Raw genomic sequence first — 27,719 nt, 5'->3', positions numbered from 1 at the left:
ACTCTTTGTTTCCCTTCCAAACTTTGACTGTTTCATAGAATGTGAGAATGTTCAACCGCCTTCGTATTGCTAGTGTTTGGATTACTGGCCAGTGGGACATTCAAAACAGTTTTACTTGGATCTAGGGGTTTCTTGTGTGCGGTGGCACTTCCACTGCTCCTTGACATCAAATCAATATTTATTGCAATAGAAACATTTGAGTAAGCTGGCTTCTCGTATACTACAATGTTGGAGTGTCGGGTATGCCAGGACCTGGGAAGAAGCGGCGGTCTCAGCGTGACAATTTGCGCTCTGCGTCCTTGCTCTTTTCCGAACGCTGTCTGTCAGCAACAGAGTCACGATTCAACATCGCCTCCAAATCACTCGAGTATGCGGCCTTGGTTTCGCTTGGGTCGTTGAGTGTCTTTACCACGCGGAAATAGTTTTCGTACCAGTTTCCATCGTAGACGCCGATGGCCAGGTTCAACAAGGTGTCTGGGATCTGGAAGGAGTCTGTCAATGGAATGGCCTGGTCCCTGACCTCCAAGCAGCTCTCCGGAATCAACTTGGAAGTGATGGATTTGCTCAAGTCGGGACTCAACACCAGGAAGCTGATGAACTCGCGGCCAAAGTTCTCCAACAAATGGGTCAAGAAATAGAGCCGGATCACCTTTGCCAACGCGTACAAGAGCCCGGGGGCCTGCACCTCTCCGATGGTGCCGATGAACGTCTCCAACAAATAGTGGTGGCAGCTCAACTTCGACAATAACACTCTCTCGTAAGAGACCACGTCCCAGCTATTCTTCTGCTCTGCCTTCTGCAAGGCCGACTCAGACACGCGCACTATCAAAACCTCCAAAGCCTTGAGAACCTGGGCAGGACTCAAGTCTGATTCTGTCGAGAGCACCCGTTCGGATCCAAGGCAGAGTTTGGCCCGGGTCAAGAACTCCAAGGAGCCCGAAATGCGGGCGTCTTTCCGGAGCACGTCGCTCACGTTCTTCAAGATCGACCGTCCGGCAGACATGCCAAGCACGTTGTTGTCTCCTTCCCACGTGCATTGCACCACCCAGTCGGCATAGGCTTTTCCAAACCCCGAGTAGGCCAGGTAGCCCAGGCCGCCGCACGCCTGCCTGGCCTCGGTGATGCACAGTTCGGCGAGCCATGTCAAGGTCGACTTCAACGCAGCAGAGTCAATGAATAGCGACTTCGTGTCGGCCAACGACCTGCGGATGGCAGCGTCGTCGTTGTTCTCCACCGCCTGCTCCAACTGCCGCACCACTCTTTCGTGCTGGCGCTCCAAGCGGTCCGTGCCCACGCCCGCCGCATAGGTCAAGGCCAAGTAGGGCATCAATCTCCGCTGGTGCAACGGGTAGTTGATCAACTGGGTCTCCTCGGATTTGCCGGTGTGGTCGCCCTTGAACTGGCGCCGGCCCACGGCGTAGCGTGTGGCCACGGTGATGAAGCGGGCGCAGATTCGATACGAGTCCGACGCCATGCCCACACGGCCTTGCAAAAGCGAGATGTAACTCAACTGCTCGAGCGGAGGAAGTGTCACGGAACCGTCGCGGCCTACCTGGCAGAACTTCTGCAACATGAAGAACCGTGGGATGCGCACGGACGAGAACTGGATCCAGCCGTTGTCCACGCCCTCACGCCCCATTTTCTGGCCAATGTCGCCAATCGCTACGCCGGGCATCAACTGGTGCCTGGAGTCGCGCAACGGCACCACAAACGTCTTCACGCCATAATCCTTTCCCTTGATGATGAGCCGGGCATAGACGGCCGAGTGTGTGGCCGAGTGCGCCGCGCCCCCAATCCACCATTTGGTAGCGCCGATGTGCGGTGTGTTGATGATGAACTCGTCCGAGGCCTCGTCGAAAACAGCCGTTGTTTCCACGCCCGCGGCGTTGGACCCGTGGCCCAACTCGGTCATGCCGAAGCAGCCCCACAACTGCTTCATGAACTTGGCCTCCTTTTCCAAACACCAGTACCGGAACTGTGCTTCCGTGCCGTTGCCTTTGATGCAATTGATGAAAAGCCCTAGGTTGACCGAGATCCGGATACCCAACGACGGGTCGTAAGCAGTCACGAGGTTCAAGCGGCGCCAGAAATCCGCATATGACTCCAGCTCCACGTACTGGGTCATGCGGGCAATGCGGGCCGTGGTCTGCTCTCTGTTTTCGGCCCGGGACAACTCATAGTCCGCATAACCAGGCGCCAAAAGTGGGTCCCGCTCCAAGGACTGGTAAAGCTCCATGATTTTATTGGCTTTTTTTGCGGTTCCTTCCACAACATTGAGCATGTCCGACGGGTCAAACATGGCCTTGGCCCTTTCCTCTATCATCAGAGCTGCGGGCGTAGGGCCAGGCAAGGTGCTTACAAGGGACCTTCCAGTGATGGGCATATTTGATATACGTTGGAAAGCAGAATATTTTTTTTGAGAACCAGGAAAGCTGAAGGTGATAGAATGGTTTTTTTTGGAGATTGCAAAGTTGGGAAATTCGTGTATTGCTGGCCAGTATTAGCTATATTTATACGGGGAGACGGCGGTGCCATGCAGGCCTGGCAATGTGGGGTAAGGCGCTACCCCAGATTCTGTAGTTGGTTTCTCGCAACGCTTTCCGGGGAAATGTTCAAACTTATCTCAGTGGGATGCCCCACCCGAATCGAAAACGTTAAAACCAATTTTGGCTCTCTCAATCTGGTTCTGAAATTGACTGAGGGACATGCCTCGGAATACTCCAAAGTCAGCTTTTCTACTGCTTTGCTCCTTTTCGGCTATGGCTGGGGATCTATTAACGTCAAAGACTTGAACCTGCAGCGGGGATAAAGAATGTTTAGGGGTGGACATTCAACAGAGAAAAATTCCGAACTATACACATGAACAAACTTCGTGTGGAAGCACACCCCATGGAAGCAGCTTGTTCTGGATTCATCGACAGGGCCTTGATAATTGCACAATGGCCCAGCCACCTGTCAGGAAAAGAAAGTCCTATTAGATCTCCCCTCCCATCCTATAGCTTTGGTACTCTGTCTTCTTTTACTCAACAGGGCTACATAGACGCATGAGTCTTTTCGTATACCAATCATAATCATTAATATCAAACCTAGCTGATTTACTTGGACAAGATCGAGGCAGCCTCCTCGGATTTCTCAAACCGATCTCTGACCTCAAGAGAAGGTCTGTTCAAGGCGAGCTCGAACTCCGCGCTGTACGGCGCCTTGGTGACGCTATGTGGGTTCAAGGTCTTCACTGTGCCAAAGTAGTTCTCGTAAATGTTACCGTCATACTTGCCAATGGAAGAGTTCAAGGCAAAGTCACTGAACTGGAAGGAGTCGGTATATGCAATGACATCCGGCCTAAGCTCCTTGCAGATCTGTGGCACGATCTTGTTAGTCAATTCGTTGAGAAGCTCAGGCGAGAGAATCGAGTGGCCCAAGAACTCACCGCTGAACTTCTCCACCACGTTGGCGGTCGCGTACAATTGGCCTAGCTTGAGCAAGTATGGGTTCATCTCCTTGTACTCGTTCTCGGAAATCCTCTTAACATACTCGCTCAAGAAGTACAAGTGAGCCTTCAACTTGGAGATAGCCAAGCTCGCAGCACCCACAGTATCGAAGTTGCCGTCGTTCTCAGTCACGACCTTCGCGCCCTGAATAGCGATTCTGGTGATCAACACCTCGATGGCACTCAAGGCTTTCTTGAGGTCCAAGACGTCGTCGGTAGACGTCAAGATTGTTTCCTTGGTGTTGAACTTCTTGGCGTCGTTCAAAAACGCAAGCGACGACTTCTGCTTCTTGCCCAGGTCCAACACGGCCATGACCGCGCGGATGATGGGCTTTCCGACCGACATTGCGAGCACTGAGTTGTCGCCCTCCCACGTACATTGCACGACCCAGTCGTTGTAGGCCTTCCCGAAGCCGTTGTAGGCCGAGTAGCCATGGCCACCACAGGACTGTCTGCACTGGTCAATGCAGTCTGCAGTCAACCAGGTGGCAGTGGACTTTGCGGACGCGGAGTCGATGAAAAGCGTCTTCATGTCCTCGATGGACTTCATGATGGCGCCCATGTCTTCTGCAGCCACGTTCTTGTCCAAGGTGTCCAAGGTCTCGGTGATGGTGTGGTCGATCTTCCACGCACCGACACTGAACACGTATGCCTGGGCCAAGTATGGCAACAATCTTCTCTGGTGTAAGGGGTAGTTGAGCAACTGCGTCTCCGAGCCATCGCCCTGCGAGGCCAGCTTGAACTGCCTTCTGCCCACAGCGTACCGGAGCGCAATGGTGGCGAAGCGCGCCGTCCACCGGTACGAGTCCATCACCATCTGCACTCTGCCGCCGAGCAACGCCGAGTACGACAACTGCTCCAAGGGAGGCATGGTCACGTCACCCTCGCGTGACACCTTGCAGAACTTCTGCAACATGAAGAAGCGCGGAATGCGCACGTGGGAGAACTGGATCCAGCCGTTGTCGATCCCGTCACGGCCCATCTTGGCACCAATGTCGCCCACCGTGACGCCCGGCATCACGTTGTGCGCCGAGTCGCGCAACGGCACCACGAACGTCTTCACGCCGTAATCTTCGCCGTCCACAATCAAGCGCGCGTACACGGCACAGTGCGTGGCCGAGTGGGCGGCGCCGCCAATCCACCATTTGGTAGCGCCGATGTGCGGCGTGTTGATGATGAACTGGTCCCTCTCCTTGTCAAACGTGGCGGTGGTTTCCAAGCCGGCCACGTTCAGCCCGTGGGCCAACTCGGTCATGCCGAAGCACCCGTAGAGGTTTTTCAAGAGCTCCGTGCCCTTGGTGGTGGACCAGTAGTTGCGCTGTTCCTCCGTGCCGTTGCCGCGGATGCAGCCGAGAAAGAGGCCCAAGTTGACGCCGATCCGCGTGCCCACCTGCGAGTCCACGAGGTTCAAAAGCGACGTGCGGGTGGTTTCCCACAACGGCGACTCGCCCATTTCAAGGTACTGGGCCACGCGGGCGATTCTGCGGGCGGTGATTTCGCGCTGCTGCGCCTTGGTGAGGTCGTAATAGCTGGCGTCGTTGCCCAAAATCGGGTCGCGTTCCAACTGTTGGATGATGGTTTTGAATGCCTCGGCATTTTCCTTCAGCGACTCCAAGAAATAGTGCATGGTTTCCGGATCAAAGCGGTTTTGCGACCTCTCATGCTGGATCGATGCCTGCGGGTTTGGCGCTGGCGCGGAGTCTATGGTGTTGTTTGCGACCGTCATATTTTTTTATTGGTGGTGTGTGTTTTGGGTTTCTGAGAAGAAAGATACTATGATAAAAGTGGAGTTAACCCAGGGTGCCGAGCTAGCGAAAAGTGAGGCGCGTGAAATGTGGGGATCGGGCCATATTTATATGGCAGCCCGACATGACGCTGTGCGCATTGTGGAGACCCGAGCGGCTAGCCGTGCCGAGGATCTGGCGGGCCGAGGACGCGGGCGGCTGGTCACGTGACCGCGCCGCGTGGCGCCATGCCTGGCAGCAGAGCCATGAGAGGGGAAGAAAATAGAGAAGCGAGCGAAAACTGCTATTTCAGGGGTTTTGTGTGACCATGTTCTAGAGGGTTTGGTTAGTTTCGGTAGTTTTGGGATTTTTAGGATTTTTGGAAGTTCGGGAGTTTGAGAGTTTGGGAGCTTGGATGGCGCGTGCGTGTTGAGTCTCGGCACATGGACTATGATCCAGAGCCGTGGCACCCATACCGTTTATCGTTGCTTGGTTTGTTCTTCTTCGTCTGTTAGGCTCATTTTTTTATTATATTGATTACGGTGATTCTCTCCCCGACTTCCCAAGAATTTCCTTTTCTGGGTGTTTTTTTTGGTGCTAACTGCTATCTCCACTATATGGCTCCAATGAGGAGACTGTGGGTCGGAGATGTTTTTTTTCGCAGCTGGTGGCCTGATTCCGATGTGGGGCATAAAAATGATACTGCCTGTTATGAGCGAACAAGACCGGAGAAACGCTGGAATTGTGTTTGACTGAATCACTTCAGCGTGCTGGGATCAACAAAAATCGAATCAACAAAATCGAGTCCACAAAAACAGAACCATCAAGGATCGAATCAACAAAACACCGAGGGTAGACATACTCACTCCTCGGACATATGCTCTTCGGCAATACTAAATGACACCCGAACCGCGACAAGTCGATATACCAAAGTATACAGTCCTCTGACTGCTTGCATTTTGACACGTCTTCGTACATTCTTTCTTGTATTTTCTTACTGTTGTGGCTTCACGCAGTACTGATCGTATGAGTATGCTATCATGTGCTAGTAGTCGCGCAATTTATATCAGCGATTCCCACTATGATCCGGAAAGCCATCAGATAAAAATGCGTATTCATAGCAGCTTATTATATGATGCTTCGTAGAACGAGAATCCCGAGAGAGCGTTCATGGCTGCAGCTTTCACACAGTTCCGTGGAGCCCGGCTATTAAAGCACATCTTCTTTTCTGACGGTAAGGGCCTGTGAAAACCCGACCACCCATGTCGCCACACCCGATAATGGTTCTCTCGCAATGTGAAGACATATTGCTTTCTCGTGAGACCCGTATTTCCTAGTAGAATCCGTATTTCTTCGTAAAACCCGTTTTTGCTTGCGGAATTCTTGTTTGTTTGTGGAATAAGTATTTTCCAATCACCTCTGTCATGCATCTGTCACCATCCTTAGACACGCCTTGAAATATGTGCTCGTGAAGCTTGGCTGAGTTCTCAGTAGCCCAAGCCACCCTGGTCAAAGGCCTCTAAATTTGACCATAGCTCTTGGTGAGAATCTGCGTCCCATCACATTCACGAGTTTGATTACTCTCATAAGTTTCTGCAAACTCAAACTGACTTTTGATACCACTTTCGCTTCTAATGGGAGGGCCGTGGCCAGCCAGAACAGCTGGTTTAAAGGTTTCTCGCCTGGCCATATATATGGGCGAGCTCCTCAGTAGCCTGAATTTACGACTTCATTCATCCTGCACCGCTTTTCTGCCAGGGGCCACTCTTTGGGTCGGTTCTGGGATATCCCTTCTTCTACAACGTATGGACCTGCATGCACTGCGCCTAACCGGAGATTTGGCCACAGATCAGAAAGGCGGCTTGGCGTCTACAAGGGCGGTGCCCAGATTTTAATTCATGTGATGTTTCCTTGAGTATGTACAGAAAGAGGGTGGTGGTTTTGCGCGATGTTGCTTGCTATGCTCCGTCTACAACTGAGGCACCAAGAATTCCATCAATGGAGACTGGATGAAAGCAACGCCAGCAGCAAAAAGAGCCACCTGCACGGCTGCAGTGAAGGCTGGAGCATTCTTGATCTGCTCGAATCTGGATGGTTCTTGCTTTGGGGCCATTTTTGGATATGTGGATGATTAAGAGACACCGGGCCTAGCTAACGCCCGTCAATGAATGATGAAAACTTTCGCGCGCACATGCAGGTCCGTTTGCCGTTGCGGGCCAGGATGAGTGGCCAGAAAACGATTGTGCAACCCAGAACTGGCCTGCAATTCATTTCATGCGTTTCGTTTGATTGTTGTCTATAGAGCGCAAATGGACTCCTTTGCTCATGAATCTTTTTATCGGGGTTCTGGAGACCCGATTTTTAAGTCAATATTTTGCGTAATGTCAAGAATTGTGAATAAGGGAAGAACTCTCATAAGAATTGAGGAATTGAGAACACAGCTTTCCCAGCAAGTGCCACAAACATAGCCCATATGAGCACAGCTCCCCACACTGCAAATTATAAACATGCTTGCTTCATAGATCGTTCCGACCGGCTCGCCGTAAACTACCGGAACTGGCAGAAATAGAGGCACTCCACCACTGGAGCATCCCAAGCAGCCATCGAGAGCACTGCATACTGCCCGGGCCCAGCCGCGAGCTTGGTGATCTGAAAACACACGGTTCTACATTCTTACTCCATCTTTGTATTCAGCAAAAAAGCAAACATGGCCGCTTTGAACAAGGACGTGGACGTAGGGGTCACTGAAAGCACCACTTTCTCGATCGCAGGCAAGCAGATCAAGTTCAACAGCGCCGAAGACATCGCACCGTATGTTCAGCAATTGGCTGCGCAAGATGGGGTCCGCAAAATCGATATCAGCGGTAACACCATCGGAATCGACGCCTCGGAGGTGTTCGCCGCGGCCATCTTGAAACACAAAACCACCCTTGTAGAGGTAGACTTCTCCGACATATACACGGGCAGATTGAACACGGAGATTCCCCAGTCGTTGCAACATTTGTTGCCTGCACTCTTGCAATGTGCCGACTTGAAGGTGGTGAATTTGAGCGACAACGCGTTTGGCTTGCAGACAATCGACCCGATCGAGGAGTACCTCGCGAAGGCGGTTTCCGTAGAGCACTTGATACTTTCCAACAATGGCATGGGGCCATTTGCCGGTGCGCGGATCGGCAAGTCTTTGTTCCAGTTGTCCTTGGCGAAGAAACAACAAAAGTACCCGTCATTGAAGACTTTCATTTGCGGCAGAAACCGCTTGGAAAACGGCTCCATCAACTACTTGGCCATCGGCTTGCGGGCACACGAACACTTGCACACGGTCAGATTGTACCAGAACGGAATCCGCCCGGCCGGAATCGAGAAGTTGATTTTGCAAGGTTTGGCCCGGAACAGCCACTTACAAGTGCTCGACTTACAGGACAACACGCTCACCACGCGTGCCGCCATCGCCTTGGCCGAGCTGCTCAGTGCATGGGATTCTTTGGTTGAGTTGAACTTGAACGACTGTTTGCTCAAGCCCAAAGGCTCGCTTGCTTTGGCCGACCATCTTGCCAACGGCAGTGTGAAAAGCAAGTTCGAGACATTGAAGTTGCAATACAACGAGTTGGAGGCAGACGCGTTGAAGCGCTTGGTGCGCGCCGTCTCGGAGAAGTTGCCGCACTTGAAAACCTTGGAGTTGAACGGAAACAGATTTGACGAGGAGGCCGAGGAAATCGATGCCTTCAACTCTGTATTTGAAGCCAGGGGCCATGGCGAGCTTGATGAGTTAGACGAGTTGGAGGAGTTGGATAGTGACGAGGAGAACGAAGATGATGACGAAGACGACGAGGACACCTTTGACGGCGCTGCTGCGGATTTGAACCAGCTAGAGGCCGAGTTGGCCGGCTTCTCTGTCGAAGATAAAGACTCGACCGTTGACTCTATCGCTGATGAGTTGGCTGGCACTCACTTGAAGTAAATGTGATGATGTGTGGACTTCCGTATGGATTAATGCACGCATCTTATATGTGCTCTATATGAAATAAAAAATGTACGGGATTTCAGCACAATCTGGGTTAGTTGCTGGGGATCTTTGCTATAGTCACTGGCAACTTGAGCTCGATCATCTCACCTGTAGATATCTTGATGAGAAGCCGGAGATAATACATTCGAGCCAAGCTGCAGTTCTGGAAACTGGGCACCAAACAAAACTCATCGACAGATGAATAGTCCGCGGATATGTTCTTGGTACTTGGTGACTTCTTTTGTGCCTTTGAGGCATCCACAACCAAGGAAAACTCCTTGCAGAATATTCCATCTCTGCTCTCCATCTCAATGGCCGGTTGAGTTTCTAAATCTTTTACAGATCCATCCGTCTCAATAATGAAGGCATTTCTCAAACTCAAATGGTTGGTTTTAGATTCGACCGCCGCCAAAGCACACACGTCTTCAAGTAATGACTTCTCTACTTTGAAGTCTTTTGAGCCGATTTCTTTCAAGGCCGAGTAGAACTCCAGTGAAAACTTCTTAAAAGGCTTTTGCACAATATTCTCAAAATTGTCCGTCAGTTTGAAGTCAACAATCTTGCAGGACTTATTTTGGAATAGGTGATCATGTGTGATCTCAACAGGAACTGGGAACTTTCCTGCTTTCATCGTAAAGACCACTAACTCGGGAACAATGTTGGAGATATAAGGAGCTTTGGCTCCTTGCAAGCAATCGGCCGGTTGAAAGCTAATTTTGATTGGTGCCTCTAGTTTCCACAAATTCTTGTTTTCCGAAGCATTCTTGAAACGTCTAGGCGACATATAGTTCAAGATATAATCTGTTTTTGGGCTTGAAATCTGAAACATTCCCTGGTATTTGACTGCACCCAAAAGCCTTTTTTTAATGATAGGAATGGAGATTAGGTAATCTTTTGGCTTGATTATCTCGGAGTCAATCCTTTTGGAAAGATCGTCGAGACGCGTATACAAATGCCGAGTTTTGAGGGCATTGGATACTGCGTCACCTGAGTTTGCTATCGAATTATTTGCCGGCAAGATATTTGTAACAGGCTTTCCCTCAGCCAAAAGTTTGCGCATCTGGGCGCCAAGCTCAAGCTTCTCTTGAATCCTTCCAAAAAGGTTGTCATATAAGATTCTGGCTGTTTCTGCATTCATATGCTTTTCGGCACTGCTGAGGACTAAGGATTCCTGAACTACCCGAATAAAGGAGCGAGACTCTCTGAAAATAATAAACTCGTCACCTGCTGCATCGATCAATTTGGTGTCCAAGTCAAACTTGTCATTCACTTTGAAATCTGATGCTTTACCGATAAAACGAGCCAACACACTATAATTTGTGGAGGTGTCGATAAATGAGAAATCATTCGACGTTTCCCAGAGGTTACCCATCAAGCGCTTTTCTTTTTCACTGAGCCCTAAAGTTGGCGGTAAGGCCGTGTGACTGGGTAAGTTATGATTATTGCACTCTGTGTCCAACAATCGCTCCGGAATCTTGAATGTGAAAAATCGTTTGTACAAGACCCCAGGCTCCAATTCTCGGCCAGCGATACGTAATTTTGCCAGATCAACTGGGTCAATGAGTCCGAGGCATGTAGTTTGACCATCGTTTTTCTCAGATAGCAAACGGTCGATTCTGGACTGGTTCCATGAGGCAGCAAAGTCGTACATTTCCAAATACTTCCTGACCTTTATTTTTTCTTTCTTCGGCGTGTGGCCCTTGTCTGTGACAGTTAGATTTCCCTCAAAAAGCACGTAGAACATATTGAAGGGAAGTGGGAAAGAACAGTTGTTCTTGATAAGAATGTAACCATTTAAATAATCACCCTGCTTGTACTCAAATTGCAGTGGATCTATGTGTTTTGGGACCACTCCAGACTGGCCCACATCTTCCGTGAAGTGAACAGAAAGCTCGACGTTTTGCGTGTAAGAATTATCAGAGGAAGAGTAATTTCTCAAGTTGTCTATGTTATCCAAAATCGTTTCTCTCCAAGTATGTGTGGATTCATCGGCAACAATAAGACTAGGGCTGGATGTCGACAGAACGGTGTCTGCCACATCAAGGTTGAGACGGTTTTCATATGATGTTGCCGGAGTAGTTTCTGTGTTAGCATCGCTGGAGAGATAAGAGGGTGAATATGATGATTCATGCACTGACGCTGCTTCTCCATATTGTGGGGGATCCTGGCCGCCGTTAAACGTGTTCTGGTACATATCATAAGAAGGAAGGATAGACCACACAGGGTCCGTCTTTTGAGCTGCCTTAGGTTCCATGACCGAATGTGCAGATAATTGAGGACAATGATGACTTGAGATTTGTTTATCCAGTCAATCTTTTCGACAGCTGTGTTCTTGGTGGGGCAATTCCTAAAAGAACTTTAATAAGATCTGGATGGAAGGAACTAAACAACGAAAGCAAGGGGCCAGAACACAGTTGTTCGACTACCTCAGGTTTTTCCGGGTTCTCTTATGTAATTATATGTGCCAAAGATATAAGGAGCGAGTGGCACATATTTTATACTTCTTTCACCCATTGGATGACTCAAGACAATACGAATGCGTCTCGGCCGCTCTATCATCTTGCGTCCCATATGCAGAGATGCAGCACAAATCTGGAAAGCTTGAGAGGATAACACAGGCTATTGGAGTAAACGGGACCAGCTAGTCATACATACGTAAACTTCCAACTAATTGGAGCAATCATGTAGGAGTTTTTAGCTCATCATGAGATCAAAAAAAGATGTGGGTAATCTCTACGGATCATTCTTCGACAATCAATGCAGAACACGCGGGGCCGCCAAATGACGCGGCTCTCCTGCATTCGAATAAAAGCGAGCGGCAGTTGCCCGAAAGGGGTTTTGAATATGACAGACGAAGATCTGTATATTTGAGAGACATGCCAGCTCCTCATTCTATACTTTAATGGTATTTGTGAAAATAGGGTTAGACAACGGGACAGCTAAGGCACCTGAATTTTGAGTCTAAATTTGCCGATAAGGTACATCCGCTCGTCCATGTGAATGTTCAAAATTTCAAGCAACATCAGGACCTCTTCTATCTCGCACCCCCACCACGAGACATTCTGCGGCCTTCCATTCTCCAGGCATTACGAGACTTGTGGGTAGTTCTCATCCGAAGCCAATCAACTCATTCAACCAATTGTGTGAAATTGGCTGGATATATTTGAAAACTAATTTTTAGCCTAGCAAAGCATCTCTATCTTGGATATTACATATATAAAGGGGCATCGGTCTTGGAAGCTGTTTGGGTCTTGCAAAAATAATGGAAACAATATTTCTTTTGACTAGGCTCTATGACTAATAACGGAAATGCACAGTCGTGATATTTTATTTTGGAAATACACCAATAGAACTATGTCTAAACAGAGTCTGAGAGTCCACGGATACGTATTTTCAAATCTCAGGAATTATAAATATATTACTGATACTCTAGGATATACAGAGTCATCAAGTACCAGCAAAAGGTATTAGATTGCATGAATGTCGAACCGTACAGATATCGATGTCCGAGTATGACTCTTAATCTGGTAACACAAGAAAACCGTCGGAACTTGCAAAAGAGCCATAAATAAAGTTATCGCCCAAACTTTTTGAGCTCCAAGTACCGAAGCCATGGATAGACCACCCCACTGAATCCCATACAAAGCCACATGGCAATATCTCCACCATATTCGCCACCAACTTTCCTGGCCAAAGGCCCCACCCAGTATGTTTGGGACATTCCTACAGCAGCCCCAGCAGCGCCACAAAGAAACGCCACGGTGGCAGCAAAGCCCTGCGTGAGCTTTCCTTGCGTGTTCCATATAAGGAAGTTGTAGTTGCAGTTTTCGCCGCCACTTAAGGACGAGGTGTCGGAGTCCGTGTCTTCGAATTCTTTGGTGTACAAATGCTTCATTCGCTTCGTGCGGAAGATAGTGTTTTCTTCCAAGAGAAGAAAAAAATAGATGGAAATCCAGTACCCAACCATAGGCAAGAAGTTGCCCAAAATCGTGGCGAACTTGTACCGGCCAATGATCGACAACGCCAAGTACAAACCGGTCATGAGAAGCGACCAGAGCCATCTGGGGACCCGGGCCAAGGGGAGACCAATGATTTGCATGCCAAATACCGCCAGGTACGTGTTGATGATGTTGTTGGAGATCAACGAAAGGAAAATAAGCACTAACAAGAATTTCCCCCCGGCACCCCAGGGCTCGAAAACAGCAGCCAAGAGCCCTCCCATACCCAACGTGTCGTAAGCTTCTGCCCATGGCGTGTAGTTCATGGCAATGTTACCGATCAAAAGAGCGACGATTCCCACAAACGACGTTGGAAGGAAGATGCCAAAAAATGTCAATGCAAAAACCTTTAGATCGGGCGTGTCCTGCGGAAACAAAATGTAGTAGTCCGCAGCAATAGAGCCCCAGGTCGAGGTCGTTGAGAAGCACAAGGCAAAAAACGAAATGGCGTTTCCCCGTATCGTGGCCGAGTCTTCTCCCACTGCGTCGGCTAGCGATAAGTAGTGGTACTTGTTTGCCAATACGATATACAACATCATGAACGCAGTCATCACAGGAACAGAGAGAAGTGCCTCGACCTTGAGCAAGGGCCTGATTCCGCCGATCGAAATGCACAAAGACACTACGGCGATAATCACAATGGACACCACCAACAGCACCTTGCCGTCGCTCACAGAGTTCAAGATTTGTCCGCCCACAATGCAATTGACCACAGACCAGCCCATGACACCCACTATGCTGACTATGGCCACCAACTTCACCATCCACCAGCCGAAAAGAAAACGCGCTGTGACCATTTGCCGGCACCCCGACCGGGGGCCCATGAGGGAGCAATAGGCCGCCACCAAACAGCCAAAGAACTGGCCCAACATTCCGGTGATCATGGATTTCTTGAGCCCGAGCCCAAACAATAACGGCCCGAGGTAAAACACCGACATCGATGAAAGACCGCCGCACGCAGAAAACCAAAGGCCGATCACGGTTATGAGCTGCTTGGCCTTATTGGTGGACCGCCTATAGGGCGAGACTCTTTCTATTCCAGTGGCTTCCACTCCTATGGAATCCAAAATGTCGCTCAATTTTTTAATAAACATGTACGGTTTAATTTCGTCCTTCTCTTCCACAGTCCTGCTGGACTCATGAATGACCAGGTCACCTGTCTTTTCTTGTTTCGACATGACCTCAAATGTACAAACAGCGGAGCCGAAATAGAGAAAGGCGGTATTTGAAGATTTTCTTTTATAAAGATGCCTTGGTTGGGCTAGACTTGAAGAAAAGAAGGTTCACTAGAGATTGCAAGCCCTGGCCAATGACTCTTATTTCAACCTGACTCGGTCATCCGGTGCAGGAAAACCCGAACCCGATGAGCTGCACCTCGGGGATAAGACGAGCAGCCGCGTCTGGAATGTGGTTCCGCGAGATCAACTGAGTTTGTCAAAAGACAGCATTTCTTTATACGGTTGAATATATTCTTCTGGATTTTTTGCATGTGAACTTAAACTAAGATCCTGATTCATACAGAAAAAATTATTATCCTTTAAAAAAAGAAAGCCCGATGCGGGGCTCGAACCCGCAACCTTTTGATTGACCTTATTGAGATTAAGAGTCAAATGCTCTACCGATTGAGCTAACCAGGCTGATATATTTTGTTGGAGAGATAGAAAAATTTACAAAGCAAGATTAATTTACAACCAGTTACATGCCTTGTCTTATCAGACAATGTTTATCGAGACAGATCTTTCATCGGATTATTTTTGCATATTTGATGGGTTGCACTATGGTCACGGGGTCTGAGGAAAAAATAAACTATGGGACGATACGTAGCTGGGAGCTGTTTAAAGGTTTTTATATATATTCGTTATATAGTTTTGCCCCTTTAATCAGATGAATCTACCAAAAAAAAAATAAAATAAAAAGATGACATTTAGTTAGTATCATTCAAGTGGTTGACGTCGGTATTGGGAAGACGTCTTTTTCTTGGGGGGGGGGGATCACATACTTCGGAAAGCTTTCGTGAATTGGTGCTCGCGCATTATTATCTGAGCCAATGCTGAATCTAATATATGTGTTTTTGGTATAGTTTTTTGTTAGTGGTGAGGTCTTACACCCCTCCAATGACACCCTATAGTATGGTGTTTCTTCAAAAAAGAAAAGAGAGCTTGTTTGGGCTCGAATTAAGCTTCTTAAATCCTCTCCAGCCACCTGAGTTTGCTGAAGTGTCTACTACAGGAGACCCATCCTAGGAGTCGACGACGTAATATCCAATGCGCAAACAGATACGGGCCATGAGGACCGTCCTGGCAGTGACTAACGGAAGGGGACGGGCCGAGCTAAGACACTTGTAATGTATATGAGGGCTCTTTGAAGGTTTTCAATATAATATTTGTATATTTTTGCTTCTATAATCAGATGCATCTACCGAAAAAATAATAAAAAAACCTATAAGAGGGACAGCCCACGCCATGACTAAAATGAACGGAGAAGGGCCGCACTTCTATCGCATAGTTTTCAGCTCATAGTGGTATATGCGATGTTACGCTGTTTTAAAACTGCCAGCGGCTAATATGTATGTTTTTTAAAAAAACCTTTGTATTAGCGATGTGGCTGATTGAACAGGGTTTTGGAGCTTTTAATGGTATTTCATAGGCTTTATCATTTGCTTAGATGGCCCTGACGGAAAGATCCAAAAACAAGCCTGGTTCGAATTGCCTACAACTAAACATCTACCTACTTGATTGGTTTCAAAATGCCATATCCCACTCAAACGTGAGTTTTTTAATAAACAAAACTGAATAAATTAGAACACAGAGTGGTCTGTAGAGTAAGAGAAGAGTGAATACGAGTACGCTTTTGGTGATACTGTGATGGTTATAGGTCGTCAATGTCCTCGCTTTCCTTGTTTCATCTGTATATATTTTGAATTAAGTATTTGACCACTGATAATCCTCCACCTTTTGTGAACTTTCAGGGAACTTGAGACATCTCTCTACTACCCAGAGTAAACGGGCATGAAGACGGATGTTTTGGACACAAGAGCTAAAGCCATACGTACGGAGAGCTTGTTTTGCTTGTTTGTTTTTGATGAGTCAAACTCTTTTCGGGGAATATTCTTGTTGCTCGGTAACGTGATGAATACATTGAGCTGTCTATCTTGTCATTGTGGGATCGCTGGCTGGGAAGATGCGACGTGTGACTTTACGATTACAAGACGCTCAAACAAAATTGCTGGATTGTCTTTCCGATAGGAGACTTATGATGACTAAAAACTCTAAAGAAAGAACCCTTTCTCATTCCATGAACAGTATTAAAGTTCTGTCGGGAACAAATGCTAATGAACGGAACATAACTGTGGTGTGTTTGAACAAGCTTTCTTTTTGTATAATTGTCAATTCATTGTTTTCCAGAACATATGAAGTTTCAAGGAAGTCGTGTACGCCGTGTCTTGTCTCTAGACTGCTACCGCAGTCTATCCACCATAAAATCGTATCACCATATTGAACTTGTGTGACCAACCCTGGGAGCAGCCGGAATCTTCTTTAAGAAGAACATAGTGTTTCCTTCACAAATTTACGAAAGATAAAAGGAAATAGTTCCTTACTCCTTTAGAAGCGCATCCAAGGTTTCGCTGTCAAACATATTGCTTCCCGACTGAAGCGTTTTGGCCAACAAAACAATCGAATTGTTGGTGAAATCTGGTTTTTTGCGGAGCTGGTCAAGATCGTCAGAAAAGGTGGTGGCCATGTAGGCCAAATACTTATTCTCCAATTCCTGTCTATCTTTCTGCACGGTCTCCTTCGCGTCCGCTAGCGACTGGTTCTGGGTAGATGTGAATTTGATACTGTCGACTTGTTGCTGGATTTCCTTTGAAAGCTGCAAGTGCTCGAGTTCGTCTTTTGTTTCCGTGTCGGAGGTGACGTCCATATCGTCAATGGAAACTTGTTGCTGTTGTTTCTCTACCAGCTCAGTTTGCTTCAGCTTGGGGCTGGCATCGTTGTCTGAAGAGCTGCTAGAATCCGAGTCGGAGTCCGAGGAGAAATCCTCAGTTCTTCTCTTCTTCCGTCTTCTGTTTTTCGTCTGTTTTGTGTGCACGGAAGCTGGAGCCATTGTTTAACGAGGTCAAGGTATGGCGATGAGCTGATGCGAAAAGCGGCTTTGGAGAACGTGAAGCAGGGAGTGCACAGTGGGCCCCATGTCCGCTAGATCCTGGCTGCGAAATACCCAAGGTATGACAGCCGATGTATGAGGTCCTAAAATTTTAATTATCTTAGAAAAATAGAAGACATTACTCTCACAATGTTTCATCTTTGGTGCGAGAATTGGAAATTGTTGCAAAAGCACGACATTGAATGCCAGTACGCCGAGTCCTGGCCCGGCTTCAAGCTATAGCCTGCAACATCAGTTATTACCAAGTGTCCAAACATCAACGCCAAATATTGAAAAGAGAAAAGAAACAAAATACAGAAAGTGGAGGTGGCGATGTGATGCGTCAACATCTATTCCTTCTTGGGCTTTTTTGCCGCATCGCTCACCGGCTTGGCCTTTCTTTTTTTGACCATCGAGGACAAGTCGTTCACTGTAGGCTTTTCCGCCGTTTCGGTGAATGCACGTGCGGCCCCAGAGCCAGCCACAGCCTCGCCCAAAAGACCCTTGATGATGTCCAACTGCTCGGCCTCGACCTCCTTCTCGGGGTCCTTCTGGAGTTCTTTGTGCCTCTCTTCCAAATCACGGAGCAAGCCCGCGTTTTCAGTCTTTTTCGTATCGTCCAAGTCGGGCTGGTTCTCTGCCTGGGCCTTAACCACTGCGATTGCCAGTCTCACGTGACCGGCGGCCTTGGATCTCAGGTCCGGGTCCTCAATGCAGAATTCAAGGGCCAACGACAACTTGTAGTGGGACTCCGAGATCCACGAGGACGTGGTCCCGCTGTACAATTTCTTGCGCAATTCTAGACAGGCCTCCAAGTCCGTCGCTGCCTGCAGAAAGTTCTCGGTCTCCAATGACACTTCGCCAAGAAGGTCGTAGGTTTCGGACAATTTCTTGATGGTCTCGACATATTTATTGGATGGCTCCGCGTCATCAGAGACCAAATATGGCGGCTGCAAATCCGCGGCGTTTTGCGCCGAATCCTCCACGACTTTCTCCAACAATGCCCGCGTGAGGTCGAGGATATCCCAAGCTGCCTCGAAATCCGACTGCTCTTCTTCGGGAGCACCTTCCTCATCGTCCGAGTTGTCGGCGTTGCCTGCCTCGCCGGCGGTTTCTGTGTCAGAATCCCCGTCTTCTTCGGCCAGGGGCACGTGATCCTCTTCCTCGTCGTCCATGTCCCCTTCAGCCGTGCCTTCGTGGAACTGAAATCCGCTCTCATCCTCGTCATCCTGGTTTTCTGCCAGGCCACTTGATTGATCTTCCGATCTGCTCACCGTACTCACACCACCCAATACGCCAGATTTGGCCACGCCGTTCTGGAAGAGGGCTTTTCCGTAGAGTAAAAGAAGGTCCGGGTCGTCCCGTGAGTGCTCCTCATTGAATGCAGCACACGCGTCGGCATAGCTGGTGGCGGCCTGTTCATAGTCTTTGCTAGAGTACAATTTGGCACCCTGGGTGATGAATCTGGTGACGGTGTCTGAATACATTAAGCGATTCGTGAAGTCGTTAGATGGGGCGAGTCGATACGCGTACATTTGCGCTAACGAAACGCGCGTTTTTTCATGCCGCACCCGGCTGTTCATTGCAATAATGGGCTGGGAGGAGGAATTTGCAATAGGCCGCTTCTTTGAAAGTTAGTGCTGTTTTGTCTTCTTTGCATAATGCATTGAGCTGCTGCAAATTTTCAGAAGTTATGTAGGTACGTGTGAAAAATAGCGGGCCTATTCTGTGGGCAGCCTTCCTTAGTGCCCCAAGGCTTGGCTCCCTTCACTGCGGCTTATGCATTTGAGAACGCCGATTTCACTGATAAGAAGGCTTTCTGTCTCCACAAAAAGAACAGCAAAGAAATCACGCACATCTTCTTCACAAAGACCCTGTGAGCTTGCAATTGACAGAGAGTTCAATAGCCATAATAACAAGATCCTTTCTGTTTTCTCAATTGCTGCAAATAAGAGCAAAATACTCGGAGCCACTCGCAGTACCATGTCACAAAAATACTTTCCTCTTGATACAAGGGTGGACTTGCCTGTATCAGACACCGAGATATATCCCAAGGAGTCTTTCCAGCTATACGACTTTCATCTGAAATCCTATCTTGATGATTTGAGCCCGGATGAAAACTTCCAGTTTAATGCAAGGCCATGCACACAGCATCTGCTCAACCAGGAGCCATTTGACTTCCACCAGTTTGTGCCGTATCAACTTCAGTTGGAAAAAAGCGGTCTTTTTCCCGAGTTCTACTTCCACTTCAGAAGAGCTTTTGCGGCCATGTCGATCGAAAACAGAGCATACTGCTCCACAAGCTTGGAGATATTCAAATCGTTCTTCATTGGGTCAGCGCCTGATATCCAGAGTTCAATAGTGAGGGTGGAGAACGATTATGAGCTGAAGTTCAGAAAGTGCCTTGGTCCAGAGCTACTCAAAGAATTCTCGTCATGGTATCTCACTCGATCTTGCGTGGAAACACGATTTCGTGAGAAATTGCGTGAGAACGTGGATCTTATATCGTATTCTCACAGAGTAAATGAGTTGACCAGCAGGGCCCGAGACTACGAAGTTTTGCCTTTGGTAGACTTCCTCATGGCATACGAGCATTCCGAAAGCTCGATCTGGCACCATGTATTGATTGCCTTTTCTAACGACACTCAATCAGAAAAAAGGATCCAGTACTTAAACACCAAAGCAGTGGAATGGAAGAACGTCGACATTTCCCTCACACGTCAGATTCAGGGGTTTGTCAGTGACCTCAGAGAAGAAGACATTCAGAACTCGGATCCCGATGCCTGTCTCGTATTCACTTTCTGCGTGTGTCTGGTCATTGTGTTTTTTATGATTGTAGTTATGGCAAGAAGTTAGAGGTCTACAGAGTCATACGGGATATGGAAAACAAAAGCAAAGTAGGTGTCATGCGTAAGAACAAGAAAAAACCGACGATCCTCGAGCTATGTCGACATCATTCAGCAAGACTCAAAGGGCCCTGCGAATCCATGTAGCAACTTGGTTGCGAACACCATGAGTAGCAAAGGATTCCCGAGTCTTCTTGACAGTTTCTACTCATTTGATCAATTTCTGACATCAAATTTTTTTGCCAATCCAGTTCATGCGAATGTCTGATTTGGCACTATATACTGGTCGCTTATGTCGAGGGACCTGTTTCTTGCTGCACTGCCCGCGAGTCGGCTGATAATCACATCGCCGAATACAGCCTCGATAGTATGAGATATGTGCTAATCAGGGAAAAGGGAGGGAAGAGCGTTTTGGAAACGGGACACTCCCAACAGGCCGGCTGAAGTTCGACAATGCAGAGAGCTCGAGGTGAAGCCAATATAGCGCCGTCACGTGACGCACGATACCTTCATGTATCATTATCTAACGAGTTGGCCAGCACAACTTCTCCTGTTTGAACATAGTCTACATCAACACAACAAATACATACTTGCCGCAGCCTTTCAATTAGTGCAGTCATTACACGATCTCAATCTTCTAGCAACTCATACTTTCTGCCCGCTATTTCCGAACCGGAAACACATGCTACTATGAGCGGAGTAAACAGGTCTTTGAGACGCAAGCCTCCTCCTCCAGTTGAAGCAACTTCCCCCCAATTTTTGTCTGCTCCTACTGCAGACGAAATAGACTTACCCCTGGTACTGCCATTGATGCCTGATCCACATGCGTCGCCTTTTCTGCTTCCGTACAGAACCGAGAAAAGACAGCCGCCGATTCTGCTCACCATGAACGCTGATCTCTCGTATGACTCGACCTACGGCCACGACAATGAAGAGCATGCAGATTTTGCCGACTACGCCGAGGATCTGCTTTTGTCGTACGAAAGCCCGCGGCTCAAGGGTCCGCAAGTCTTGACTCTCGGGGAGATTGACCTGGACTTCCTGTCGTCCGTTCCCCTGCCCATAAAGAGCAATTTACTTGCTGTCAGCGAGCCGTCAAGCCCTTTGTTTTTGAGTAAAGCACCGGAATTTCTTTCGCCACCCAACAGCGGTGCACAGGCCAATCACGACAGTCTGAAACACAGCCTTGCGGGCAACCAGCTATCAGAGAGAAGAGCGTCGTACCGCCTGCGGAGGTTCCAGAACCTTCTGCAAAGAGGCACGTCGCCCCTAAGAATACTCGAGTCGGATGAAGAGGTTCTGCATGAGTCGCTGGCCCAGCGCATGGCGCCGCTATATTCGGGCGCAACCCACACCCCTCTGCCCAAGAGCTTACCATACCCTGTTTCGGATGCATACTCTTCGGACCAGGACTCCGATGAAAGTGCGGCGAACGATACTTTCGAAGGGATTTCCGGCCGCAGACACCCACTGCGAACGACGCCCACGCGGATCCCATCGTTGGTGGCCAAAGACTCGATGAAAATGCTGGCTCACGCCTCGGCTGCACATAACACCAGTCCACCAGACTTCCGGTTTCTTCGAAACTCGCCGCCAAGACTTGGGAACCTGCCGTCCACGCTGCCTGAACTGCTGTCGCGCCACCATATCTCTTCTCCGCTGAGCTCTCCCCCACGCACTTCCATCAACAGGCGCCTGCTGCAAATGTACTCAGGAATCGTCAGTGATTCCCGCAGCAGCCGGTCGCCCTCGCCGAAAAAGCACGCCGGATCTTCCAAGGCTCCGAAATCGGCGCTTTATCCCTACGAGGAAGACTACCTGGACGTGTTTGCAGACTACTACAACCAGGAACGCGTGCCCCGGTGGAGCTTGATTGAAAACGACGGGTTCGACTACTACGATGACTCGTTCATCATGCCGCCGGACACCAGCCAGTTTGACTACACGATTCTTCCCGAGCTCCCGAAATGGCTGGACGAGTCGCTCGATAAATCCATCCTCTCGCCGCCTCTTAAGCCCACACTCACGCTTCGCAGGAAAAACGATGCACTTCCCCCTGTACCACTAGACTTACCTCTGCTTCCATTCCTGCCTGCGGCCCTCTCGGCATTTCATTTTGCCACATGCACCAACGTATGGTCGCTCAGTGGCATATACCTGTGGTGCCTCCAACTAAACGGATGGATACATAAGCAACCGCTCTCAGTGAAGGAACTCCGAAAGGTCCTCATGCGGCTTATTGCGTTTCACAAACAGGACGTACCAATTGACTTGATCAGCAGGAATGTCACCCAGATAATAGACGCGTTCACCGACGAAAACATACTTGTTTTCGAGCCCACTACAGAACCAGATGATAATCCAAAAAATAGACACATCCGCTTTGTCGAAAACGGCTTCACCAGTGGGGTCTTGGTAGACCTCACCTCATGCTATTGTGTCGACGAAGACCACAAGCTGACAGAGCGCAGAAACCTTGCCTTAAAGTGCTACTCCTCCCAGTGCCTGATTAACAAAACAATTGAGCATGAAAATCAAATGCGCACGACCAACATTAAGGAGTTGGTTCTCGGCAATGATTGGGCAAGCCATTGGAAACTTGCAGCTCAAGACATGGCCATTGATCTTTCTGAATCAAAGAGACAGTCGTTTCTTTTTGATTTGATAAAGTTCGAGCAAAATTTCATACTAAGAGCCGAATGCTTCACAGACATTGCTGGCCCTGAATTCATAAAGCTAGCGAAGCTCATGATGGGCACGAGCTCCATCAGCTCAATGAAAGAATTTGAAGATAAAGTACTTCTCTCCGCCAAGCAACTTCTCTCAATACATCGTGTGTCTCTTTACGAGCCGTTGTTGAAAATACTTGTTTCGGATGGAAAATTTATCAAAAATCTTAATGGAATGGCTGCGCTTTACAAAGCGTGGGCTCAAGAAGCTAGGGCTCCGCTTTTAGCTTATATTAGCGCCATGCCCATGATCGAGGATCTTCTTTCAAATGCGGCATTGAGAAAATGGGATGAGCTAATAAGATCGCATCCCAGAATGAAGGAGTTGCAAGTGAATGGAAATTTACTTCTAATGAGCACATTCAATTCCAGGTATCAACAACTTCCGCTCCAACTCTTAGACGTGAGAAAGTTTTTTGACGAGGAAGACGAGGAATATGTCTCATTATCTCGCGCGATAGATGCAATCCGTCACCTTGGCAATAAAGTAAACGAAATGAAGGTTCATTCGGACAATGTGCACGCACTCAGATTGGTGGAAAAGCAGCTCACGTGGAAGTCAAATATACCCCAGCCTCGTCTCAACCTCAAGTCCTCCCGGCGAAAGTTCTTCTTCCGGGGAGATTTGATTCGCAAAGGTGACTTGAAAATCAATTCTCATTCTGCACATGTGATAGTGCTAGACAACTATCTTCTTATAACCGAAAAGCAGCGTACGCAAAAAATGAACACTTACAAGGTTACAGAGACGCCAGTACCGTTGGATTATCTTATTGTTGAAAATCGAGAAAAAGAAACCAATGTTCTTTCGGTAAAACCATCATCTACGCAGGCGTCGGCGAACATGATGAATGGAGTTAACGAGGAGGTGTCGTCATACCCTTTCAAAATACGCTACGCTGGACGTGGCAAAGGTGAGAACCACACTTTGATTGCGGCAACCGAAAAAGCACGAAAGAGATGGATCGCTGTTTTGATTCAAGCTAAATCTAATTTGTTGAAAAGAGTACTGTCCATGACTCCATACAATTTTAAACTTGTGGACAACTCATTCTTCTCGTATGAACCTGGACTGCGAGTGAGCAAACTCCCTATAATGTGTCTCGCGGATCCGATTTTGCATCTAGCCAGAGAATCAGCCCAAACTAGCGGTGAGTTCCTGAGTAGGCCTCTGGTGAACCGAAATGTTCAATGTTCAGAAATGTTTGGTTTCGTTGACGAGAATTTTATTTTCTTGGGAACAAGTGCAGGCGTCTATTGTTCAGACGGGAAAAACACGTGGAAGAAAATCATTAACATGAACAACGTTGCGAAGGTGACGGTTATTCCCGAGCTTAGAATCGTGCTTGTCTTGGCAAGCAAGATCTTACGTTATTATCCGCTCCAGCTGCTCGTGAACATTTACTATGAGAAAACAGATAAAGTCACGTCGTACCAGTTGTCCAACGAGGGTATTCTATTCTATGAGTATGGCTGTCACCGCGGTCTTCCAATGCTTTTTGTTGCCAAAAAGAAGTATGCTGGCACGACATCCTTCAAAGTATATGTCTTCGAAACAGATAACAACGGCATTTTCAGCACATTTACGGTCTTGGAAAGGTTTTATATTCAAGCAGAGTGCCATGGGATATCCGTGTTCAACTCTTCCGTGGCTGTTTACACGCCGAAAGGAATCGAAGTTCTAGACTTGCAAAAGCTCACACCTAGAAGTGTGCCGGAACTACCACCGTCAGACCCTAGCTCCAAAAAGCTTGACGGCTACAGTCGGAAAAAATCCGTGCAGTCCACGGATGTCATAAAGAAGATGATCTCACACGCTTCTCCTATGGGCATGTTTAAGCTTGCCAATAACAAGGAGTTTTTAATGGTGTACAGCGAGTGTGCTATTTTCGTCAACAAGTCTGGGAAACTTTCCCGAACATCGACAGTACGGTTCGATTTCAGACCCAAGAGCATCGCCTTCGTGGATAACAATCTATTTTTGGTGTGCGAAGAGGTCATTGAGGTGTGGTCGATCAGCAGCTCAGCCAACGGCACCAATAAATTAGTACAAGTGATACCAAGCAAGGATTTGCATTTGCTCGACCCGCGTACGCTTTGTTTCAGGCTGGCAAACCCAGACAATTCTGACCTACAGGTGGTGTTCCAGATGGCTGCGAAACCGGAGGAGGCTTTTCTTGCCCAAGAACAATGAAGAGTGTAATAGCTGGATTTTCAGGGGACTTGGGGCATGGCATGGGAATTGGCCACGAGTGCCCGCACATTGAAAAATAGGGATCCGAACAGCGGAAAGAATCGGCATATGGGCTGCTCTGCAATAATCTCGGGTTTGTTGGGGTCCTCGGCACCCGCGCTCAACCGATTGTTCCTCGGCCGAAATGTGGGGAAACATCAGTGCGAGCAACTGAGCGAGCGACTGCTCAGCGCGGGAATAAAGCTGGTGAATCGAACTCGCTCGTTAACTTCATTCTTTTTTCCCCCTCATATTCTTCTTTTCTTACACATCCGGCGATCTTTAAATTGCGGCAATGGTAGACTTCAACGTTAATGGCAAGACCGCAGTGGTGACGGGAGGCACCCGAGGATTGGGTCTTTATACGGCAGAGGCGTATGTTCTTGGAGGAGCTAAAACAGTGGTGATCACATCGAGAAACGTGAAAGCTTGCCAGGAGGCCAAGGCTTACTTGGAGAAAGTTGCGGGCGAGAATGGCAAGATGACCGAGATCATCTCCATCCCCGCCGATTTGGCCAAAGAAAAGGAATGCGAGCAGTTTTTCAAGAGTGTGATGGAGAAAGTAGCCACCATCAACATTCTCGTGGCCAATGCCGGAGCGTCGTGGGGAGCACCGTTGGAAAGCCACCCCGTGTCTGCAGTGAAGAAAATCTTGGATCTAAACGTGGTGGCTGTGTTCCATACGATCCAATTGTTTGCGCCGATCCTCGAGGAGGCAGGTACTGCCGAGGACCCGCTGAGAATCTTGATCATGTCGTCTGTGGCGTCGTTGGTGGCCAGCGATCCTGTGGGCGTGTACGGCTACTTGGCGTCGAAGTCAGGCGTGTCCCACATGGGCAAGAACTTGGCGTTGCAGTTGGGGCCCCGCAACATCACCGTGAACTCCTTGGCACCGGGCTTTTTCCCTACCAAGATGTCTCAGGGTGTCTTGGATATGGCCGGCGATATCATGGCCGAACTGAATCCGCGCAAGAGACTTGGTGTGAAGGAAGATATCATGAGCGCAGTGCTATTCTTGAGTGCTCGGCAGTCCAACTACATCAACGGGATTGTGCTTCCTATAGACGGAGGCTCGCACGTGGGAGGCGGGTTCACACCAAAGCTCTAAGTCAGCTGCGTGGCCCGAGAAACATGACTTGGTTACATGAGGTGTGGGAAAGACAACGGCAAGCCGCTTTTCCACGGTTGGGGCTGGGGAGATATTCATGTGTCTTTTCGCTGATACCATATGTAAGCCGGAAGCTGCTCGCCGGAAACGATCAGGTATGTATTACATTGTAATATTGACATGCGGTGGCAGCACCTTGCAACCCACGCAGACTGTAGCCCGGAACACCCACAAGTCACAGGTCCGCTTTCGCCCGAAAGAAAAAAAAATACCCCCTTGCCTTATGTATTTTTATTCACACCGCTGCTTGATTCCTGTTCCATTGCTTGAATTCTGCACCACCACTTGATGACCGCCTCATCAATTCTCTACAGCTACGATGATTCGAGCCCTGTACCTGCGTATGCTGTCACTCGCACCACCATATCTGAGTAGACTGAGCCCTCCTTCCATCAAGCAGAAGAAGGCATTTAATCCGCTGGAATTATATGAACTGTTTCAAAAAAAAAAGCTGATCTTATCTTTTACCCTCAAACAAGCATATTAATCTGCTACAGCCGCACTGATCTCAAGACCCCGTGCTCAACTCCCCGCATACCTCGAACCATGGGTCTCGCTTCATCCAAAATCCTAGACACTCTTATGGAGGGCACGAATTTCGACCGCGAGGAAATCGACCGGTTGCGCAAGCGGTTTATGAAGCTCGACCGGGACCGCAGTGGGTCCATCGACAAAAACGAGTTTTTAGACATCCCGGGTATTTCTTCCAACCCGTTGGCCACACGCCTTATGGACGTGTTTGACCTCGACCGTGATGGCACTATCGACTTCCAGGAGTTCATCACGGGGCTTTCTGCCTTTAGCGGCAAGTCCTCCAAAACGGAAAAGCTACAGTTTGCGTTCAAAATCTACGACATTGACCGTGATGGGTTCATCAGTAACGGCGAGCTATTTGTAGTCATGAAGACCATGGTGGGCAAGAACCTTCTGGATGCCGAGCTCCAGCAGGTCGTGGACAAGACCATAATGGGTGCTGATAAGGACGGGGACGGGAAGCTAAGTTTTGAGGAGTTCCGTCTTGCCGTGGACCTGACGCTGGTGGCTTCTGCGTTGACGTTGCTGTCGATCTGATCACAGTGGGCCCGAAAAAACAAAATGGTTGAGCCGGGAAGACTGGTACTGCAAGAAGGATTATTGAATGGTGACGGTGAGCGTCTGAAAGCAGTGAGAGCCCGAGTATCTGTGGCTGGAAACCGGTTATCCTCTGGTGCAGTTCACTGGATCGAGGCTTTTTACGATTGCAATCGCGTCAGTGTTCAGTTTATTGGTCTCCGATAGTAGTCCATGGAATTGGGCTCATCAGTCTACTGGTTTTGGTCTGTTCAGGCGACTGGATTCGGATAGTCCACTGGATTTCGCTTTTTTTTCTCTTCTGTATTGGAGTAAGC

General features: G+C 48.5%; 12 protein-coding genes and 1 non-coding gene across 13 annotated transcripts; 5 read left to right on the top strand and 8 right to left on the bottom strand.

Moving 5' to 3' along the window:
- Nucleotides 1-230: 230 nt before the first annotated feature.
- Nucleotides 231-2,503, bottom strand: METBIDRAFT_206598 (acyl-CoA oxidase). Its single transcript, XM_018854999.1, has one exon. It carries the CDS (start codon nt 2,381-2,383, stop codon nt 272-274), a length of 2,112 nt encoding a protein of 703 aa, XP_018710246.1. The 5' UTR covers nt 2,384-2,503; the 3' UTR covers nt 231-271.
- Nucleotides 2,504-2,962: 459 nt separating this feature from the next.
- On the bottom strand, nt 2,963-5,451 carry POX1-3 (acyl-CoA oxidase). The gene has a single exon (XM_018854998.1). It carries the CDS (start codon nt 5,211-5,213, stop codon nt 3,096-3,098), a length of 2,118 nt encoding a protein of 705 aa, XP_018710245.1. The 5' UTR covers nt 5,214-5,451; the 3' UTR covers nt 2,963-3,095.
- Nucleotides 5,452-7,180: 1,729 nt separating this feature from the next.
- TOM6 (Tom6p) lies at nt 7,181-7,342 on the bottom strand (the record flags this gene model as incomplete). The annotated part of the gene is made up of 1 exon (XM_018857855.1): nt 7,181-7,342. A coding segment is annotated over one exon (162 nt), but the record flags the coding sequence as incomplete, so codon positions are not given.
- Nucleotides 7,343-7,918: 576 nt separating this feature from the next.
- On the top strand, nt 7,919-9,169 carry RNA1 (GTPase-activating protein; the record flags this gene model as incomplete). Its single annotated transcript, XM_018857870.1, has 1 exon — nt 7,919-9,169. The coding sequence occupies one exon, from the start codon at nt 7,919-7,921 to the stop codon at nt 9,167-9,169; it is 1,251 nt and encodes a 416-aa protein (XP_018710243.1).
- Nucleotides 9,170-9,266: 97 nt separating this feature from the next.
- BUL1 (Bul1p) lies at nt 9,267-11,468 on the bottom strand (the record flags this gene model as incomplete). Its single annotated transcript, XM_018857852.1, has 1 exon — nt 9,267-11,468. One exon carries the CDS (start codon nt 11,466-11,468, stop codon nt 9,267-9,269), a length of 2,202 nt encoding a protein of 733 aa, XP_018710242.1.
- A 1,056-nt stretch (nt 11,469-12,524) lies between these two features.
- Nucleotides 12,525-14,514, bottom strand: FCY23 (Fcy23p). Its single transcript, XM_018856129.1, has one exon. It carries the CDS (start codon nt 14,388-14,390, stop codon nt 12,789-12,791), a length of 1,602 nt encoding a protein of 533 aa, XP_018710241.1. The 5' UTR covers nt 14,391-14,514; the 3' UTR covers nt 12,525-12,788.
- Nucleotides 14,515-14,761: 247 nt separating this feature from the next.
- On the bottom strand, nt 14,762-14,849 carry METBIDRAFT_t181. The gene has a single exon. It is a non-coding gene; the product is annotated as a tRNA-Lys (tRNA).
- Nucleotides 14,850-16,758: 1,909 nt separating this feature from the next.
- On the bottom strand, nt 16,759-17,510 carry METBIDRAFT_206560 (uncharacterized protein). The gene has a single exon (XM_018854997.1). The coding sequence runs from the start codon at nt 17,314-17,316 to the stop codon at nt 16,807-16,809; it is 510 nt and encodes a 169-aa protein (XP_018710240.1). The 5' UTR covers nt 17,317-17,510; the 3' UTR covers nt 16,759-16,806.
- Nucleotides 17,511-17,705: 195 nt separating this feature from the next.
- Nucleotides 17,706-18,842, bottom strand: METBIDRAFT_79094 (uncharacterized protein; the record flags this gene model as incomplete). Its single annotated transcript, XM_018858999.1, has 1 exon — nt 17,706-18,842. The coding sequence occupies one exon, from the start codon at nt 18,840-18,842 to the stop codon at nt 17,706-17,708; it is 1,137 nt and encodes a 378-aa protein (XP_018710239.1).
- Nucleotides 18,843-19,167: 325 nt separating this feature from the next.
- On the top strand, nt 19,168-20,211 carry METBIDRAFT_83818 (uncharacterized protein; the record flags this gene model as incomplete). Its single annotated transcript, XM_018859235.1, has 1 exon — nt 19,168-20,211. Exon 1 carries the CDS (start codon nt 19,339-19,341, stop codon nt 20,209-20,211), a length of 873 nt encoding a protein of 290 aa, XP_018710238.1. The 5' UTR covers nt 19,168-19,338.
- A 1,721-nt stretch (nt 20,212-21,932) lies between these two features.
- On the top strand, nt 21,933-25,091 carry TUS1 (Rho family guanine nucleotide exchange factor; the record flags this gene model as incomplete). The annotated part of the gene is made up of 1 exon (XM_018855176.1): nt 21,933-25,091. A coding segment is annotated over one exon (3,159 nt), but the record flags the coding sequence as incomplete, so codon positions are not given.
- A 200-nt stretch (nt 25,092-25,291) lies between these two features.
- METBIDRAFT_206499 (uncharacterized protein) lies at nt 25,292-26,574 on the top strand. The gene has a single exon (XM_018854995.1). The coding sequence runs from the start codon at nt 25,459-25,461 to the stop codon at nt 26,269-26,271; it is 813 nt and encodes a 270-aa protein (XP_018710236.1). The 5' UTR covers nt 25,292-25,458; the 3' UTR covers nt 26,272-26,574.
- Nucleotides 26,575-26,877: 303 nt separating this feature from the next.
- On the top strand, nt 26,878-27,402 carry CNB1 (calcineurin regulatory subunit B; the record flags this gene model as incomplete). The annotated part of the gene is made up of 1 exon (XM_018858998.1): nt 26,878-27,402. The coding sequence occupies one exon, from the start codon at nt 26,878-26,880 to the stop codon at nt 27,400-27,402; it is 525 nt and encodes a 174-aa protein (XP_018710235.1).
- Nucleotides 27,403-27,719: the final 317 nt, after the last annotated feature.

This window comes from Metschnikowia bicuspidata (assembly GCF_001664035.1).
Source record: "Metschnikowia bicuspidata var. bicuspidata NRRL YB-4993 chromosome Unknown METBIscaffold_5, whole genome shotgun sequence".
Lineage (NCBI taxonomy): Eukaryota > Fungi > Ascomycota > Pichiomycetes > Serinales > Metschnikowiaceae > Metschnikowia > Metschnikowia bicuspidata.
The sequence above is the reverse complement of the archived record's forward strand: the minus strand, read 5'-3'. Positions and strand labels throughout refer to the sequence as shown.

Coding starts and splice junctions, on each gene's coding strand:
- METBIDRAFT_206598 (XM_018854999.1), bottom strand. CDS start 2,383: ATGCCCATCACTGGAAGGTCCCTTGTAAGCACCTTGCCTGGCCCTACG.
- POX1-3 (XM_018854998.1), bottom strand. CDS start 5,213: ATGACGGTCGCAAACAACACCATAGACTCCGCGCCAGCGCCAAACCCG.
- METBIDRAFT_206560 (XM_018854997.1), bottom strand. CDS start 17,316: ATGGCTCCAGCTTCCGTGCACACAAAACAGACGAAAAACAGAAGACGG.
- FCY23 (XM_018856129.1), bottom strand. CDS start 14,390: ATGTCGAAACAAGAAAAGACAGGTGACCTGGTCATTCATGAGTCCAGC.
- METBIDRAFT_206499 (XM_018854995.1), top strand. CDS start 25,459: ATGGTAGACTTCAACGTTAATGGCAAGACCGCAGTGGTGACGGGAGGC.